We start from the raw sequence: 18,366 nt of genomic DNA, 5'->3' as shown, positions 1-18,366 counted from the left end.
AAAAAGGTAATTACTGATAAAGCCTTACTTTGGCTGTAGCTTCTCTGATGGACATAGTCAGGGCTTGTTCCTGTTCCTGGAGTCTGTAGGGAAAAACAAACAAGACCTGTTCAAGACCCGCTCCTTGTCACTGCATCCTGTATCCAGCCAAGTCAACTGTAAACAGCTACCTGTTCTAGATTCTGCCTCTCTATAACTGACCTGTAATAGCAGGACTAAACCCTAGGCAGATATAATTTAACGGCCTCCTGGTACATGTTTTTTCACTTTAAAAAGTGATCCCTTGCAGGGATGTGTTGCATTTTAATATTCATGGTTTCTGAAAAGCTTGGTAGCAGGGAACTAAACTGAGAACACAATGCTAAATTATACACTTGGATTGTGTCAGAACCCCCATATGAAAATATATATAAACATTTTGGGGAGGCCTTCGTCTAGCAGTGGATCGATAAAGGCTAAAGGTGTTGATTATATATACATATATATACACTCACCTAAAGGATTATTAGGAACACCATACTAATACTGTGTTTGACCCCCTTTCGCCTTCAGAACTGCCTTAATTCTACGTGCATTGATTCAACAAGGTGCTGAAAGCATTCTTTAGAAATGTTGGCCCACATTGATAGGATAGCATCTTGCAGTTGATGGAGATTTGTGGGATGCACATCCAGGGCACGAAGCTCCCGTTCCACCACATCCCAAAGATGCTCTATTGGGTTGAGATCTGGTGACTGTGGGGGCCAGTTTAGTACAGTGAACTCATTGTCATGTTCAAGAAACCAATTTGAAATGATTCGACCTTTGTGACATGGTGCATTATCCTGCTGGAAGTAGCCATCAGAGGATGGGTACATGGTGGTCATAAAGGGATGGACATGGTCAGAAACAATGCTCAGGTAGGCCGTGGCATTTAAACGATGCCCAATTGGCACTAAGGGGCCTAAAGTGTGCCAAGAAAACATCCCCCACACCATTACACCACCACCACCAGCCTGCACAGTGGTAACAAGGCATGATGGATCCATGTTCTCATTCTGTTTACGCCAAATTCTGACTCGAGACTCATCAGACCAGGCAACATTTTTCCAGTCTTCAGCTGTCCAATTTTGGTGAGCTTGTGCAAATTGTAGCCTCTTTTTCCTATTTGTAGTGGAGATGAGTGGTACCCGGTGGGGTCTTCTGCTGTTGTAGCCCATCCGCCTCAAGGTTGTACGTGTTGTGGCTTCACAAATGCTTTGCTGCATACCTCGGTTGTAACGAGTGGTTATTTCAGTCAAAGTTGCTCTTCTATCAGCTTGAATCAATCGGCCCATTCTCCTCTGACCTCTAGGATCAACAAGGCATTTTCGCCCACAGGACTGCCGCATACTGGATGTTTTTCCCTTTTCGCACCATTCTTTGTAAACCCTAGAAATGGTTGTGTGTGAAAATCCCAGTAACTGAGCAGATTGTGAAATACTCAGACCGGCCCGTCTGGCACCAACAACCATGCCACGCTCAAAATTGCTTAAATCACCTTTCTTTCCCATTCAGACATTCAGTTTGGAGTTCAGGAGATTGTCTTGACCAGGACCACACCCCTAAATGCATTGAAGCAACTGCCATGTGATTGGTTGGTTAGATCATTGCATTAATGAGAAATTGAACAGGTGTTCCTAATAATCCTTTAGGTGAGTGTACATACACACACACACACACACACACACACATATACACATACGTATCAGACATCGGTCAAATATGTATTTTCTGTATTTCCAATTACTTCAAATACTTTTCCAAAATCTTATTTATCCTGTTTCACAATTACAAGTTGAATGTATTTGAAATACCTTTTTAAAGTATTGGCATGTATTTTGCAAATACTTTGAATATGTATTGCCACAAGTATTTTATATTCTGTGTTTTCAATTATTTGTATTTCAATTTATGGGTTGTTTACGGCATATGCACACCCCTTGAAATGCACTAAGAATAGACCGATTACTGTACTGTAAATTAACAAAACTTTAATGGGGAAAAAAATGTATTAGAAAATGAACACTGATTTTCAAATGTTCCTGCTCCGCATTGTTTTGAAGTGTCTACAAGCTTAAAGTGAGTGTAGCAAGCAACAACATAGGTATGGAAATGAGTATTGTTTTCAGAGTTTTTGGAACAGGAATTGCACTTTTTGAGCACTTTTGAGCAGATTTTGCATTACACCAAGATGCTCTGAAAGTTGTGTACATTGCACTGGGATGTAGGCATATTTCCATAAGGACATTTCAACTTGCTCTACGGCATCAATAGCGCTTCTATTAGCACAATTAGATTGAATTAATTGCTGCCATTTCACAAGTACAAAGTCCTCAAAAGGTGATACATCTGTGTGCATGTTCCTGAAATCTGCTGGTAGGACCTCAAGAAAATGTATTTTCAAAACTCAGGATCCCCGTACAGGACTGTTAGTAGCCGAGACCAAATACTTTTTTCCTGGGATGACAAGATATAACAGTGAAAACAGTAGAGACAAACATCCTCATCTTCATGGTGCTGGGAAATTAACCAAACAAGTAAATACTTCCTGCATTTCATACTTGTTTTAAACTAATTTTGAAAATCAACATTTTGATCTCTTTTTTTAAGGTTTTTAACATGGCTGTGCCTTCATGTTACTTAAAAAGCACACTGTAGTCACATGACTAACCAGTAATTATTCACACAATCTTATTCAAATTAACTTAAAAGGTATTCAAACAAGATGTTAGAATTAAAAGTAAATGGCAAAATCACTAACTACACATTCAGTTATTTTATACTGAAACTCCGAAGCATGGTTCATGTGCTGCAATAAGGTGCCAACATTTTTAATGCAATGGACAAAATGCCTCAGTTTAAAATTACTGTAAAATCCCCATGCCTTGGTATTGTCATTTTTCAACTCACGTGCATCTAAATGCAGATGGCAAGTGCTGTCAGCACAGAATAACAGTGGGAGATCCAGTTTATTTTACTGTCATGTTTGCATCCTGTTATATACACCGATCAGCCATAATATTATGACCACCTGCCTAATATTGTGTAGGTCCCCCTTTGCCACCAAAACAGCCCTGACCCGTCGAGGCATGGACTCCACTAGACCTCTGAAGGTGTGCTGTGGTATCTGGCACCAAGACATTAGCAGCAGATCCTTTAAGTCCTGTAAATTGCGAGGTGGGGCCTCCATGGATCGGACTTGTTTGGCCAGCACATCCCATAGATGCTTGATTGGATTGAGATCTGGGGAATTTGGAGGCCAAGTCAACACCTTGAACTCGTGATTCATCAGACCAGGCCACCTTCTTCCATTGCTCCGTGGTCCAGTTCTGATGCTCACGTGCCCATTGTAGGTGCTTTCGGCAGTGGACAGGGATCAGCATGGGCACACTGACTGGTCTGTGGCTACGCAGCCTCATACGCAACCAACTGCGATGCACTGTGTGTTCTGACACCTTTCTATCAGAACCAGCATTAACATTTTCAGCAATTTGAGCTACAGTAGCTCGTCTGTTGGATCGGACCACACGGGCCAGCCTTCGCTCCCCACGTGCATCAACGGGCCTTGGCCGCCCATGACCCTGTCACCAGTTCACTGCTTTTGCTTCCTTGGACCACTTTTGATAGGTACTGACCACTGCAGACTGGGAACACCCCACAAGAGCTGCAGTTTGGAGATGCTCTGACCCAGTCGCCTAGCCATCACAATTTGCCCCTTGTCAAAGTCGCTCAGATCCTTACGCTTGCCCATTTCTCCTGCTTCTAACACATCAACTTTGAGGACAAAATGTTCACTTGCTGCCTAATATATCCCATCCACTGACAGGTGCCATGATAACGAGATTATCAGTGTTATTCACTTCACCTGTCAGTGGTCATAATGTTATGGCTGATTGGTGTATATATATATGCAGATCACAGAAGTTGTCATTAATCAATCTGCAATTCAAAAGTTATGCTTCAGGGGTTTTTGTTCGCCTGCACTTGTCTCTTGGATCCTGTCTCTTTCAGCCATTCCCACTCTTGCCACTGTTACACTGAAGCTCACTGGGTTGTACGAGCGAGGAGGACCAAACAGCGCGTCACATTGGTTTTCTACTATGTGGTGACATTTGATTTTGACAGACTTGGACACATACACATAATACATAAATCATAATTTGGCCACTACCGAGTAATATTGAAATTAAAATGGAACAAAATAGAATATCAGTGTAGTTAAATACCAAAACATTTTGATTGCATAATTTAACCCACTGTATATATAAAAACAAACAATACCAATACTAAACTCTTTTTCAATATATATGTCTGCATGTCTGTAAAATCTATAAAATAGAAAATGCAAGTCTAATATTTAAATGTATAATAACATGCAACTTCCTTTATAAAACAAGTCTGATAAAAAATAACAACAAAGCAGTCAATAATGGGACAGCGTATCTCCCCCACAAGAATTTGTGCTTTTGGCACAATTTTGGGATTCAAAGGAAGTTCTGACAGAAGTCCTGTTCAAAAGTGGATTCTCACTGTGCAGAATCTGGTGTACATAAATTATCTTGTTTTGCAATTTAAAACATTTAAATCATGCTGCAAGTATTATATAATGGATATACATATGTGTTCCTAGAAACCTATTTGACTCTCATGAGCTGGTCTTCATTGTTCTATTCATAATCTCCTCACATTAGGAATGAAGAAAATGTAAGTGGTAATGAACGTGTGTGCAGTAAGATTTAGCATAGCAGGGGGTCAGAGGTCACATCCAAGGAGTGCCATCTCAAGCTCTCCCTCTACATGCTGGGATTAAGCTTCAACAGCAATAAATCTAACTGGAAATAATTAGGAAATATATAATTAAAATATATAGATTTAAGTCAAGAATAATGCCCCTGGTGCGAGTATAATTATTTTTAGCAGGAGAAAAACGCATTAATAATCTCCAGTGAGCTTTCATTATTTTTTATCTGCAATGATTAATTGACAATGAGTGAGTTCCAAATATATAATGGAAAAAAACTATTGCAATAAGTCATATTACCCCCTTATGATTTATCTCTGGCAAGAAATTACAGAGTACACATCCACAAATTGGATTTTAAATACACACAAAAAAATAAGTTCAAAGACATACTAAGCCTGACACACACAGTTCCTTGATGCTACTTTGTACCAGTAAAACTATTTGAGCTCCTATCAGAAAAAAATCATAGGAACAAGTCAAGTAAAATGACTGTTGTGACATCCAACTGACTGACAAAAAACAGCCAGAATGACTTGGTAAGAATGAAAAGCAATCCCTTAATTAGTTTCAGTATATGTTTATGCTGAAGATTATGCAAAACAACTAGAATGTAAAACCATTCAATTGAATTTGATTGCTTAAGAGTGTTTAGTTTAGAGAAGACCTTGGACTGGAAAATGTATCATTGAGGGTTCACTTCAACTGAGAGAAGAACAGTTTCCATTTCCATAGAACTCAACACAGCAGCCATTATATAACAAGCAGATACACTACAGCCAGGAAATACTGGCAAAACAAAACTACATTTTCACAAACTAATCTTTTAACTGTTTAAAAGGATATTTTAAAAAATCTATAAATTTACATCCTGGATACCCAATTTAGCACATTAGACAATGTCAATAGCAATATGAAATTCAACAAATGACCAAAACATAACAGATGGGCACATCATGTCAGGGAAATGAACTGTCACTGCAATGCATCCGTACATATGGATTTTCTTGTTTTCCTGATCCTTCTATACATCACGTAAAAAGGATTAGGTTTTTATTTTTGTTACCACATTTGTAACCAATTTGGATTACGTTCATCCTTGCTCCTCCTCAGTCTTGTGCTTAAGTAAATACATTTGGGCAGTCATAAACAAAAGAGTAGCCTTGAAAAAGACTAAAACAGACAAGAATCCTAGCCCCTGGGTAGGGCACTATATTTGGTAAGTCCGTTCCTATCTGTCCCTGGGCCAATAAACTGTTTCCCAGGAAATAAAACTGGGAAGACCTTGCAGGGGTAGGCTGTAGGGAAATTCCAAATCCAAACCATGGTCATGATACAGAAGTGGGGGCCGTTGCTGTTATCGTAGTGCTTATGCAGCTGGGGTCAGTGTCAAATCAGTTTCTCAGAACAAACAGTGGTCAAGCAGAGTTAACAAACAATACTCCTCTTTCTCACTGCTGGTCTCTGTTGCAGATCCTCCTCTTGCCCTGCTGCATTCACCATGTGGGAAAGTGGCCACTGTCTTCTTATGCGGTGAGAGGCGTAGCAGGCTTCATATACCATACCCCATACTCAAAGTTATTCCCTCTCAAATCGAGCACTGGCTATAACCAACAGCCAAGACTGTTCATCTGCATCTGAAGACTTAGCATCTTCCTTAACATGTAACTACTAATCAAGGTGCCATGTAAGGCTAACATTTTATGTAAACGTGAGTTACACAAGATTGGATGGACTCTTCCCCCTATCTCAGTCTCTCAGCAGGGTCACTGCACAGTCACCCACTGAGAAAGGGACATTTCTAGCCTTTTCCTGCTGTGCTACCATATCCCTTCCAGCAAAAAATGCTTTTAATGTCATTTTCTCCACGATTGCAGAACTTGATGAGGACAAATTACACATGTGCTACCAATTGTAAAAAGCACTCTGATTATTATCGTCATCATGAGGTTTTTCCTTTTTTTATGAAAGCTTTTCCATCATTCAATCTGGGTACAGCTGTTCCATAGTAAACTTAATGGCACCAAATGCACACTATTTTGGGGGGGACAATATGAGTCAGCTACTCAGGAGAAACCTATGTAAGACTAACACCTGGTGGTCTCATTACAGTGTATTCTACCTGTGGTGGATGCGGTGGATCTATGTTTGATGTGTACGTCATGAACTGGGATGTAATGGTGAATTGTGAATGTTTAAGCACTGTTCCAAAAGTTCCAACTTTTCCCACAGTTGAATGAAACTAGCACTTTAACTTATGAGAAATACACAAAACCAATATGTAAAGAGTGAGTAAATATTCACCAATTAAAGGGAGACATGCTGCATTTAATTTTTTTAAAGAAGAAAAGTGATTTTGTCCTATAATGTTTTTGTTTTTCAATGTTTTTCCCGTTTAAATCCTCAACCGTACGGAAATTAAGCCTTTCGACCCTCAGCAATTTTATTCTTCTCCATAACTAATGGTTAACTACTGCTGCTATACCTCATGTATATACTGAATGACTACTGTACTTCATTTTTACATTCTCTGCAAAAGCACACGGTGGGAACTCCTGTGGCACAATATTAAATGAAGACTGACATACTGAATAGCAAGAGATATTCTAGTCAAAAAGAAAGTTCTGATAATGATTGAAAAGCCAGGTGAGTTTGGGCACAATGAAGGGGGGCTGACCTTTGTATATAGGGTGGCAGATGGGTACAGAGTCGGGCACGGTGCTCCGAGTCCACCAAGTCGTCCAGGGTTTTGCCGAGGTCCAGTAGCTGTGTGGTGGGGCAGCTTAGCAGGGGTAGAACCTGTCCTTCATCACTCTCCATAAGCCTCTCCTCTTCCAAAATCTCACATTCCAGCTGGCTGCTCCGGGCCTCTAGGGTCACCAGCTTTCTCTGCAGATCCTGGATTTCCTTCTATGGGGGAGAGCAAGGCAAGTACAACTAAAGGCAAGGTCAGCTCTGATGCCGACACAGAAAAGAGCACGTAATTATCCCCCGAAGTCCCTACTCTGCAGGAGCCAAATATCGAACCATCTGTGTACGAGTGTTCATTTACATCCAACTCATTGCCACCCCCCTCCACACTGGACTTGAAAATCGCCAAATTTGCAAACACTGGAAGAATACGTTATTGATCAATTAAGCAAGACACTTTTTCCAATTATAGGATGCCTGGTCCTTGAGGGCCGTAGGGAATTGTGGGAACATTGTGCCATTTAATTCTAATCAATTTCATGTCGACTTGTTATAGATTTAGGATTTAAGGGTGACCTGCTGGATTGAGGTTGTCTAATGTTATGGCTAGAGACCCCTGGTCCAAGACAAAGCATGATGTTTTCCTTTTGTTGGTTTTTTTGTTGTTTTGAGAGAACTGAAGCCTGTGCCCACTGGGGAACTAGAAAAGAAGACCATAACGGCATTGACTTGACAATAGTTGTCTTTTTAGTAATCCAGTCAACAGGACTCAAAGCTAGACCCACAGCCCTTTAAAAATCAACTGAATGTTTTTTTCATTTAAATACACAACAAATGCCATCATAGATTTAAGATCATGTAGGATTTGTCTACATTCAAGTTCCAGAGCTATTAATTATGAATTAAAAAAGTCCACTGGTAGAATGATGGGCACAGGGATTAGAGCACAGTTTCACCCCAGCTCCCTGAAACCAATCTCTCCCCAAATACAGTAGGGTAGTGCCCAAGTGTGTGGGCTCAATTTCTTCATCAATGATACATCTGCGGGTGAACATTTGTATATTAATTAAAAATGAACACCAGAGCTCCAAGTGATAAAGCAAATTAATGCAAAATTGTAATACTAATATGTAAATAAGAGTATTATAAGTTAATTAACATTAAGTACTTTTCAGAAGACCTTTGACTGTGCTGCAACTACCTGAATCTGTCTCTGTTCTTGAAGGAGACGATCTTTCCTGAGTGGTGGGCACTGCTGGCTCTCAGAAGATCGGCTGCACTCCTGGGCTCGATTCTGTGATGACTGGCTCTCTCCACTACTAGATCTTGAAAAGAAGAGGAGGAAATAAATGATCATTATTTAAAAAGGAAATATTTAAATTCAGGTTACATCCATTCAAAAGGTGAATGAACTTCTGTAGTGTGGAAACATGACACTAAATGAACAGTGAGAGGTTATCAGACAGACATCTGCTGGATGATGGTCTCTCCAAGATGTGTCCACTCAGATCAATAGCTTTCACCTATAGATTCACCTGCAAAGTTTATATGCGCACACACACACATATATATATATATATATATATATATATATATATATATATACGGTGTAAAGATGTTCTTTATTTATATTGTGCGGGTGTTAAATAAAATATAGACATACAAAAAAAGACAAACAAAACAGAAAAGAGGCTCTTCTCTACACACAGAACTAATGAATAACAAGACACCACAATCAATACAAACCCATAATCCTATAATCAAGTCAAGTCTCTGAAACAAACCAAAAATATCCAATACCATCAATACATTTTTTCTTCTATCACTCTCTCTGCTCCAACTCTCTGCCCCTCTGGCAATGATATATAGTTTCAAGCTTATGTATTTTTTATATCTACAGTATTTAGCTATTAATTGCTTTAGCACACCATTAATTAACAATGCTTTGCATATACTGATACTGTTCTAACATCAATTTTGTGAATGATGGGTATCACAAACATTACAATGACTTAGTAATACATTTATATACATATTAAAGGGCACTATTTGATATTGATATTTAGTCCTTGGAATTTTGCTCACAGAGTCATCCTAACACAAAAGGTTGACTATTTGTGTTGACCCATGTCCAAGTATTTGCTTATGTATATATACAGTGAGGGAAAAAAGTATTTGATCCCCTGCTGATTTTGTACATTTGCCCACTGACAAAGAAATTATCAGTCTATATTTTTAATGGTAGGTGTATTTTAACAGTGAGAGACAGAATAACAACAAAAAAAATCCAGAAAAACGCATTTCAAAAAAGTTATACATTGATTTGCATGTTAATGAGGGAAATAAGTATTTGACACCTTCGACTTAGTACTTGGTGGCAAAACCCTCGTTGGCAATCACAGAGGTCAGACGTTTCTTGTAGTTGGCAACCAGGTTTGCACACATCTCAGGAGGGATTTTGTCCCACTCCTCTTTGCAGATCCTCTCCAAGTCATTAAGGTTTCGAGGCTGAAGTTTGGCAACTCGAACCTTCAGCTCCCTCCACAGCTTTTCTATGGGATTAAGGTCTGGAGACTGGCTAGGCCACTCCAGGACCTTAATGTGCTTCTTCTTGAGCCACTCCTTTGTTGTTGGTGTGTTTTGGGTCATTGTCATGCTGGAATACCCATTCACGACCCATTTTCAATGCCCTGGCTGAGGGAAGGAGGTTCTCACCCAAGATTTGACGGTACATGGCCCCGTCCATCGTCCCTTTGATGCAGTGCAGTTGTCCTGTCCCCTTAGCAGAAAAACACCCCCAAAGCATAATGTTTCCACCTCCATGTTTGACGGTGGGGATGGTGTTCTTGGGGTCATTCCTCCTCCTCCAAACACGGCGAGTTGAGTTGATGCCAAAGAGCTCGATTTTGGTCTCATCTGACCACAACACTTTCACCCAGTTCTCCTCTGAATCATTCAGATGTTCATTGGCAAAGTTCAGATGGGCCTGTACATGTGCTTTCTTGAGGAGGGGGACCTTGCGGGCGCTGCCGGATTTCAGTCCTTCATGGCGTAGTGTGATACCAATTGTTTTCTTAGTGACTATGGTCCCAGCTGCCTTGAGATCCTCCCGTGTTAATGAGGGAAATAAGTATTTGATTCCCTATCAATCAGCAAGATTTCTGGCTCCCAGGTGTCTTATATACAGGTAACGAGCTGAGATTAGGAGTACTCCCTTTAAGAGAGTGCTCCTAATCTCAGCTCATTACCTGTATAAAAGACACCTGGGAGCCAGAAATCTTGCTGATTGATAGGGGATCAAATACTTATTTCCCTCATTAACATGCAAATCAATGCATAACTTTTTTGAAATGCGTTTTTCTGGATTTTTTTGTTGTCATTCTGTCTCTCACTGTTAAAATACACCTACCATTAAAAATATAGACTGATAATTTCTTTGTCAGTGGGCAAATGTACAAAATCAGCAGGGGATCAAATACTTTTTTCCCTCACTGTATATATACATAAGCAAATACTTGGACATGGGTCAACACAAATAGTCAACCTTTTGTGTTAGGATGACTCTGTGAGCAAAATTCCAAGGACTAAATATCAATATCAAATAGTGCCCTTTAATATGTATATAAATGTATTACTAAGTCATTGTAATGTTTGTGATACCCATCATTCACAAAATTGATGTTAGTACAGTATCAGTATATGCAAAGCATTGTTAATTAATGGTGTGCTAAAGCAATTAATAGCTAAATACTGTAGATATAAAAAATACATAAGCTTGAAACTATATATCATTGCCAGAGGGGCAGAGAGTTGGAGCAGAGAGAGTGATAGGAGAAAAAATGTATTGATGGTATTGGATATTTTTGGTTTGTTTCAGAGACTTGACTTGATTATAGGATTATGGGTTTGTATTGATTGTGGTGTCTTGTTATTCATTAGTTCCATGTGTAGAGAGGAGCCTCTTTTCTGTTTTGTTTGTCTTTTTTTGTATGTCTATATTTTATTTAACACCCGCACAATATAAATAAAGAACATCTTTACACCGTAACGCCTGCCTCTGTGATTCCTAAGCCTCCGTTCTTTAGAGACTGTCACAAACCAGTCAATTATATGCTTTGTAAATGCTGCACGAGAGTGGGGAGAAGTAACTATTTCTAACTTTTTGTTGTGATCTTTTTTGAAGGCAATTTTTTGGTAGGCAGGGCAGGTTGCTTTCAAAGTGCCCTTTACTTTATTTTGTCAAGTGTCCATCTAACTGAAAATATTGTGAGAGATGGTTAAGGATTGACCATCTAGTGACCCTCCTGGGAAGTGAGTCAAACATCCCAGTTTAAATTGCATTAATTAAACAACTCAATTTCAATATACTTTATCTTACTCTCAATCTAATGAGGACAATAAATACATTTACTACAAAAGGTTTAAAGGGACATTTCACATACAAAATTCAGGATGCTAATAAATGTAGTAAGTTTAATTACCAACTATTATTTGGTAATGTGCATATGCCTTATTCTAAAATGTAAATTTTCACGAAATCACTTAAGTATTGATATTTCAAACTTTGTGCTCGAGAACAAAATGTTGTTTTCAGTTGTGTACAGAACTGCGGACCCCAACGCCTGCATCTTCGTTAGGTGGTAGTTCTTTGTATATTATTAATCACTGTAAAATTCAGATTAACATCTTCACATTAAGTGATTCTGACTCAGAACTGTATTACGGAAGACTTTATTTTTCGCTGAGAGGTAGTGTGGGTAAAAACTGTGACTAAAGAGGAACCTCGAGGTTGAAAGCATGCAATTTTTTGTTTTGTTTCTTGTTTTTAAAGCATTTGAACTGCGTAGTGCTTCCATTAATAGCCTAGTAATAGGACACAGTGATCCCTAAAGGTCTCCTTCGAATGTCAGTGTTTTTCTGCTCGTTTTCATTTCCAAGTATGCAGCTGAAAATAATTTTCACAAAACACGGAATTTCCAAATCTAAAACTAAAATGGACAGGGTTATTTAGAACATAGAGGATATAAATTCAGCAGTATGGCAAAACCTAAAACCTAAAAACAGAGAGCACATTTACATTTGAATTTGGTATGATTTGCTACATGAGCTATTACAAATTCATACATACCCAGCCAAGCATTTGTTAAAGACTACCCAAAATTATCAGATTTTAATTTGTAGACATTTATATTTATAGTTACCATTAGTGTTTCAGTTCACTGTTCCACATCTTGATATGTAGGAAATCTAAAACCTGTAGCTCACATTCTAGTTGAATTTTGCAGCCAGACTTTAATGTCAGATATTGCCTCACTGCCTTGACTTGGGGCTGTATTACATCACATTAATTAAAAAAATGGTTCATTCAAAAGCGTGAAACAGGAAAGTTTTTTTTTTCCCCATCCTTCAATTAAAAATGAGTCACTGATGCTGTCATATGAATCAGACACAATGTGTACATGACATTTTGTCAAAGACATGACACCAGTTTGAGAAGGCTTTTCAAGTCTTTTAGAGACATTTGGGTTAATTAGTGCAGCTGGTGTGAGGTCAAAAGTTGCTTTGAAGAAATAAAGAATTTTGGGAATTCAAAGATTTCCCATAAAAAGAGCTTTGTCATTACCAACATAAGGGGTGAAATAGAAAATGACAATGTAGTAATAAGTTAGGCTTAAAATTGATTTATTCAAAATATTACTTTCAATAACAATATAAACGTGTTTTGCCAGTCGTTCTGCAAATTGGAAGTTTTAAGATGCTGCTGTGATTGTTAAGTATAGCAAGGCTACACTAATAACTATTTTACTAGTATACTTATACTTACCCACTGCCCAGTTTGTTGCTCCCTACTATTGCTCTGATTTTATATGTATTCTTGCACTTTTAATTACCTTATTTGTTAATGCCTCCCTGATCTTGGTAAACTGCCTGTCCCCACTGCTTGCAAACCTTATGCAACTATTACCATATTTCAGCTAAAACTACACCTTAACTAGCTCAGTATAAGATTCTACACTGTATTTTGTACATTGATTCAATACATTCAACTAGGAATATATTATATATTAATTTGCTTTGTGCAAAATGCTTCTTTGAAAAATGTATATTGTGTCACCTGCAAGTTGCAAGGGCACCAGCAAATAATCCTAAAATATCAGTATTGCTGTATGAACCTTAGAGACCAGTGTTCCAAGTATTGTGAAACACTTTAGGTTCCAAATGAGATCCACAAGAATCAAGCAAAAATGTTTGGTTATCTATGGACTGGATATGTGGCAGACATTTGGTAGAATTTTGCAGTTGCAGTTGGCATGAGCTAAACATATATATAGCTTTCAGCTATATATATGGCCTCATTAGTGAGGCTCAAGTACCGCACAGTACTGACCAAACTGACATTTTTCTTTAACTTTGGTTTGTTTGGGATTAAATATACAGTACAAAGTGACAGGATGGGCAAATAACATTTCATTTGAGCCTTGGATGTTTTTTCTGGTCACAAGCATAACTTATGCCAAACAATTGCTCAAACGTATTCTTTTTAAAAGTTTTGATAGTTTGGTCACTAGTTTGTGCTGACAAGTAATCCATGTTACATCGCTGATCAGCAACTTTGTGATTGTGTACATTGCTCTAAGGATGCAACTTGGAATTTTTTTAAAGTAATTGTAAAAAAAAAAAAAAAAAAAAAATCAAACATAGGACAATAAGGTTCGTTTTCCCTTGCACTTCTCTCTAAATATCTCATTCACAATAGAAAGAATCTGAAGATGTTATTGCTAATTTTGCAATGAAAATATCTCGACGAAGAATCTCAGACTCACCCGCTGTCAGCAGAGGCCTGATGTAGGGCACAATGAACCTGGTCCTTCAGTCGCTCCACAAACCGACTGACCACAGGGTGTTTCGAGGGGAGTCCAACTTTCAGGAAACTCTTCTCTCTCCTCAGTTCATCTAATTTGTTTTGAAACCTTTCCGCTAAAAGGACAGACAGATACATTTGAGAAAATCAATGAAACACTACTTTGCAAACGAAAAGATGAAACCAATACAAGTTATAAATTAAGGCAATTAATGTTTTCTTGGTTACATAACAGTGAAGCTGAAGATAAAATGATTAAGATTATGTTTATGTGTAAATTAATGAATGATAAAAGATGTGTTTAAAATAAGCCTCCATTTTTGATCAGATAAAAAAAGCAGAAGAGAAACTTTGAACAGTGCAGACTTCCACAATTTATATTTGATAAAATGAAAGAAATAAAATGATGCCAATAAATGACCACATGTGTGTGTAGTGCAGCTTAATTTTATGTGGTTTTGTAATGGTTTAATTTTAGTTATTAAACTAAGCTCTGCTGTTGTCACATAGACAGAAGAATACAGACAGTCCATCTGGACTTGGCACTGTTGTTGTGATTCAGCCTTACCAATTCAAATTTGTCACTTAAAGCACAACATGCAGCATGAAATTCACATTGGGGACAAGGAACTGACCATTACTATTACAACATTTCTTAGCAGACACCCTTATGCAGGGCGACAGGTGAGAATAATTTATAACCAGATGCAATTAGTTACTCAAATCAATTAAGTATAATCAAAATGCAGTACCAATATGCATCAGTGTACCAATTTCATAAATCATTTGTTTATTGCTTGTTAACTTGAAGGACAAAATTGGAGGAAGGACTAAGGTCAAATTCAACATGCATCCCCTGAGGACTATTAGTTTCATGGGTATAAATCCAGAACATTTTAAAATTACAGTAAAAAGGAGTACAGCACCTAGATAGCTGAAATATTTCTATACCTAAACACACTGGAGAAAAATATCACAGAATCAGAAGCTGTTGAATACATTATTTTTACATCTCATTGTTTTAACTGTTCAGAGTAAGGCATGTTACATCACTATGCCACACTTGAATGTACCTACAATAACATTATTTTGCAGTTGGATTATATAGTTTGTTTTATTGTTATTTTGCCAGTATACAAATACACAAGCTGCTGAAAGATAAATAAGCTAAATGAGCCAAAATCATTGGGCTTTCAGTGAAGATTTGAAGGTTCACTAGTCTGGTATTTAAAGACAGCTCTGAACTTCAGAGGTTAGTCAAGGCATTCACACGATGTCAGATCATGTTTCTTCTCTTCACTCACTCACAGCAGTGATCTTTTCTTTAAAATACCTAACATTCATCGCCCCACTGTCCATTTGAGGGGCATGTCGGTGCAATTAAAAGAAAACTTTGACATACACTTTTAAAATAGGCTAGTATTTATCTGTAAGGTTAAAAATCTGGTGATAGTTCACCCCTAGTTCAGTGATTTTAAATTTGAATACAAATGTAGTTTCTTTCAGGTCTGATTGTCTTGGACATTGGACAATATACATTCACCCCTTTCACCAGGAAATAAAGACACCTTCAGCTCTACAAAATATACAACATGCATTAAAAGATGGAAAACAATGCACAGCACATTGCTCAACCTCATGGAAGAGGAGGGTGAAAATCAGTGACAATGGCATGAGTCAATCAACAGCACCGTATGGAGTGTAACCGGGACACCATCTGGGACAGGCCAGCATCCTCACGCTACACCAGCGCTTAAAGGGCTGCATTTTAACACGGATCTCCTTCCAAAACAATAAGCTTCTGTCATATCAATGTCCCATCAAATCTGTCAAGAGCCAGAATACTCCACAACAGAGCATCACCCAATGGATTACATAAAAGGTCAAGTGGAAAAATGTCTTTTCCGCTACATCACTGTCATAGTTTCGAAAGGTCAATTTGAAACTAAAGTTCAAAAAACAAAAACATAAGATGAGAATGCTGATGTCAGCAAATTGCTTTGGTTTAAGGTTTAATAGGTTCTTAAAGTAATTCTCTCAGCCTTATGTCTGTTTACTTTCATAATATTACATACAGAGATATTAAGAGACACCCTCAATATTTAGACAAATAGAAGTTAGAGACAAAAAGAAAATGGTACATTTTGTTTCCAAAGTCATCCTCAGGGTTTGAATGTATACATCAAATTATGCCCTTTTCAAAGCAAAGCAAAGTTGCTCCCCTCATTGAGCTCCTTATCAACACAAAAAGTTGTTTACAAATTGGTGCAACAAAGCCATGATGTAACAAATAATGGTAACTCATTAAATAACATTAGATACCCATACAAAATGCTGATTGATATTGGAAATGATATATGAATTTGAAGTCGAACATCTATGGAAAAAAAAAAAAAAGTTGGATGTTTTATCAAGACATTGTTTTTGTACACCAAGCTGTGTTGGAACAGTATATTTTGTTGGTTGAGAAGACAGGAGCTTTAAGCATTTTTTTAAAGCCAAAAAGAATACACATAATCACTCTTAAACAACCCTGGCACCTCCTGACTGGCATGTCAACCAAAGCCAATTGCTATAGGGCTAAAACTTTTTTGAAGGAAATCCATTTGAGCATTAAGGTGAAGAAGCCAATTATATAAATATATATATAAATAAATAACAATTGACATCTTCTTTTCACCCTTATTTGGCACCAATTGTTAATTGATTGAAGTACAGTATAAGTAAGAAAAAATATTAGTTGTTTGAATTTTCTGTAAACAGACAGACCCATCATCACTCTGGATATTAAATCACTGAAAGTGTGAAAATTAAATGTATATTACACCAAACTAACTAAACACCAAAATAATTGGACGCAGATACCAATTCCAAAGATATAAATTGTGAAATGTATTCAAAAACAAAGACTAAATGTAGCACTACACTAATTATACAAAAGGGAAAAACTAATTAAAATTCAACTCTAGATCAACAAATCAAAGACAAATCACTTCCGTGACCAAATCAAAGACCATGGGATCGCATATGATAACACACAAATCGTTAAACAAAAAAGGTTATAAACACATTGACTACAATACCGGTTAGTAAGACGAAGGTGAGTCTCTCATTAGTATTGTTAGTCAGACATTAAATAACTACGCAGGTTAGTATTTATGTCAGGTAACTTCTCGTTATATATACACTCACCTAAAGGATTATTAGGAACACCTGTTCAATTTCTCATTAATGCAATTATCTAATCAACCAATCACAGGGCAGTTGCTTCAATGCATTTAGGGGTGTGGTCCTGGTCAAGACAATGTCCTGAACTCTAAACTGAATGTCTGAATGGGAAAGAAAGGTGATTTAAGCAATTTTGAGCGTGGCATGGTTGTTGGTGCCAGACGGGCCTGTCTGAGTATTTCACAATCTGCTCAGTTACTGGGATTTTCACGCACAACCATTTCTAGGGTTTACAAAGAATGGTGTGAAAAGGGAAAAACATCCAGTTTGCGGCAGTCCTGTGGGCGAAAATGCCTTGTTGATGCTAGAGGTCAGAGGAGAATGGGCCGACTGATTCAAGCTGATAGAAGAGCAACTTTGACTGAAATAACCACTCGTTACAACCGAGGTATGCAGCAAAGCATTTGTGAAGCCACAACACGTACAACCTTGAGGCGGATGGGCTACAACAGCAGAAGACCCCACCGGGTACCACTCATCTCCACTACAAATAGGAAAAAGAGGCTACAATTTGCACAAGCTCACCAAAATTGGACAGTTGAAGACTGGAAAAATGTTGCCTGGTCTGATGAGTCTCGATTTCTGTTGAGACATTCAGATGGTAGAGTCAGAATTTGGCATAAACAGAATGAGAACATGGATCCATCATGCCTTGTTACCACTGTGCAGGCTGGTGGTGGTGGTGTAATGGTGTGGGGGATGTTTTCTTGGCACACTTTAGGCCCCTTGGTGCCAATTGGGCACCGTTTAAATGCCACGGCCTACCTGAGCATTGTTTCTGACCATGTCCATCCCTTTATGACCACCATGTACCCATCCTCTG

At 38.1% G+C, this 18,366-nt stretch overlaps 1 protein-coding gene across 2 annotated transcripts in view; it reads right to left on the bottom strand.

The window, feature by feature from the left end:
* disc1 (DISC1 scaffold protein) overlaps positions 1-18,366 on the bottom strand; it is a 101,766-nt gene that overhangs the window by 67,398 nt on the left and 16,002 nt on the right. For both annotated transcript variants that reach the window (XR_010805327.1, XM_066696555.1), the window contains exons 4-7: positions 14,278-14,431; positions 8,655-8,778; positions 7,440-7,672; positions 29-83 (exon numbers count right to left, since the gene is read on the bottom strand). Coding sequence is in view for 1 of the 2 variants with exons in the window: in XM_066696555.1 (XP_066552652.1) it covers positions 29-83; positions 7,440-7,672; positions 8,655-8,778; positions 14,278-14,431 (566 nt within the window). In the remaining variant the exon portion in view is untranslated. The remainder of the gene's footprint in view (positions 1-28; positions 84-7,439; positions 7,673-8,654; positions 8,779-14,277; positions 14,432-18,366) is intronic.

This window comes from Amia ocellicauda, chromosome 23 (assembly GCF_036373705.1).
Source record: "Amia ocellicauda isolate fAmiCal2 chromosome 23, fAmiCal2.hap1, whole genome shotgun sequence".
NCBI classification, from domain to species: Eukaryota; Metazoa; Chordata; class Actinopteri; order Amiiformes; family Amiidae; genus Amia; species Amia ocellicauda.
The sequence above is the reverse complement of the archived record's forward strand: the minus strand, read 5'-3'. Positions and strand labels throughout refer to the sequence as shown.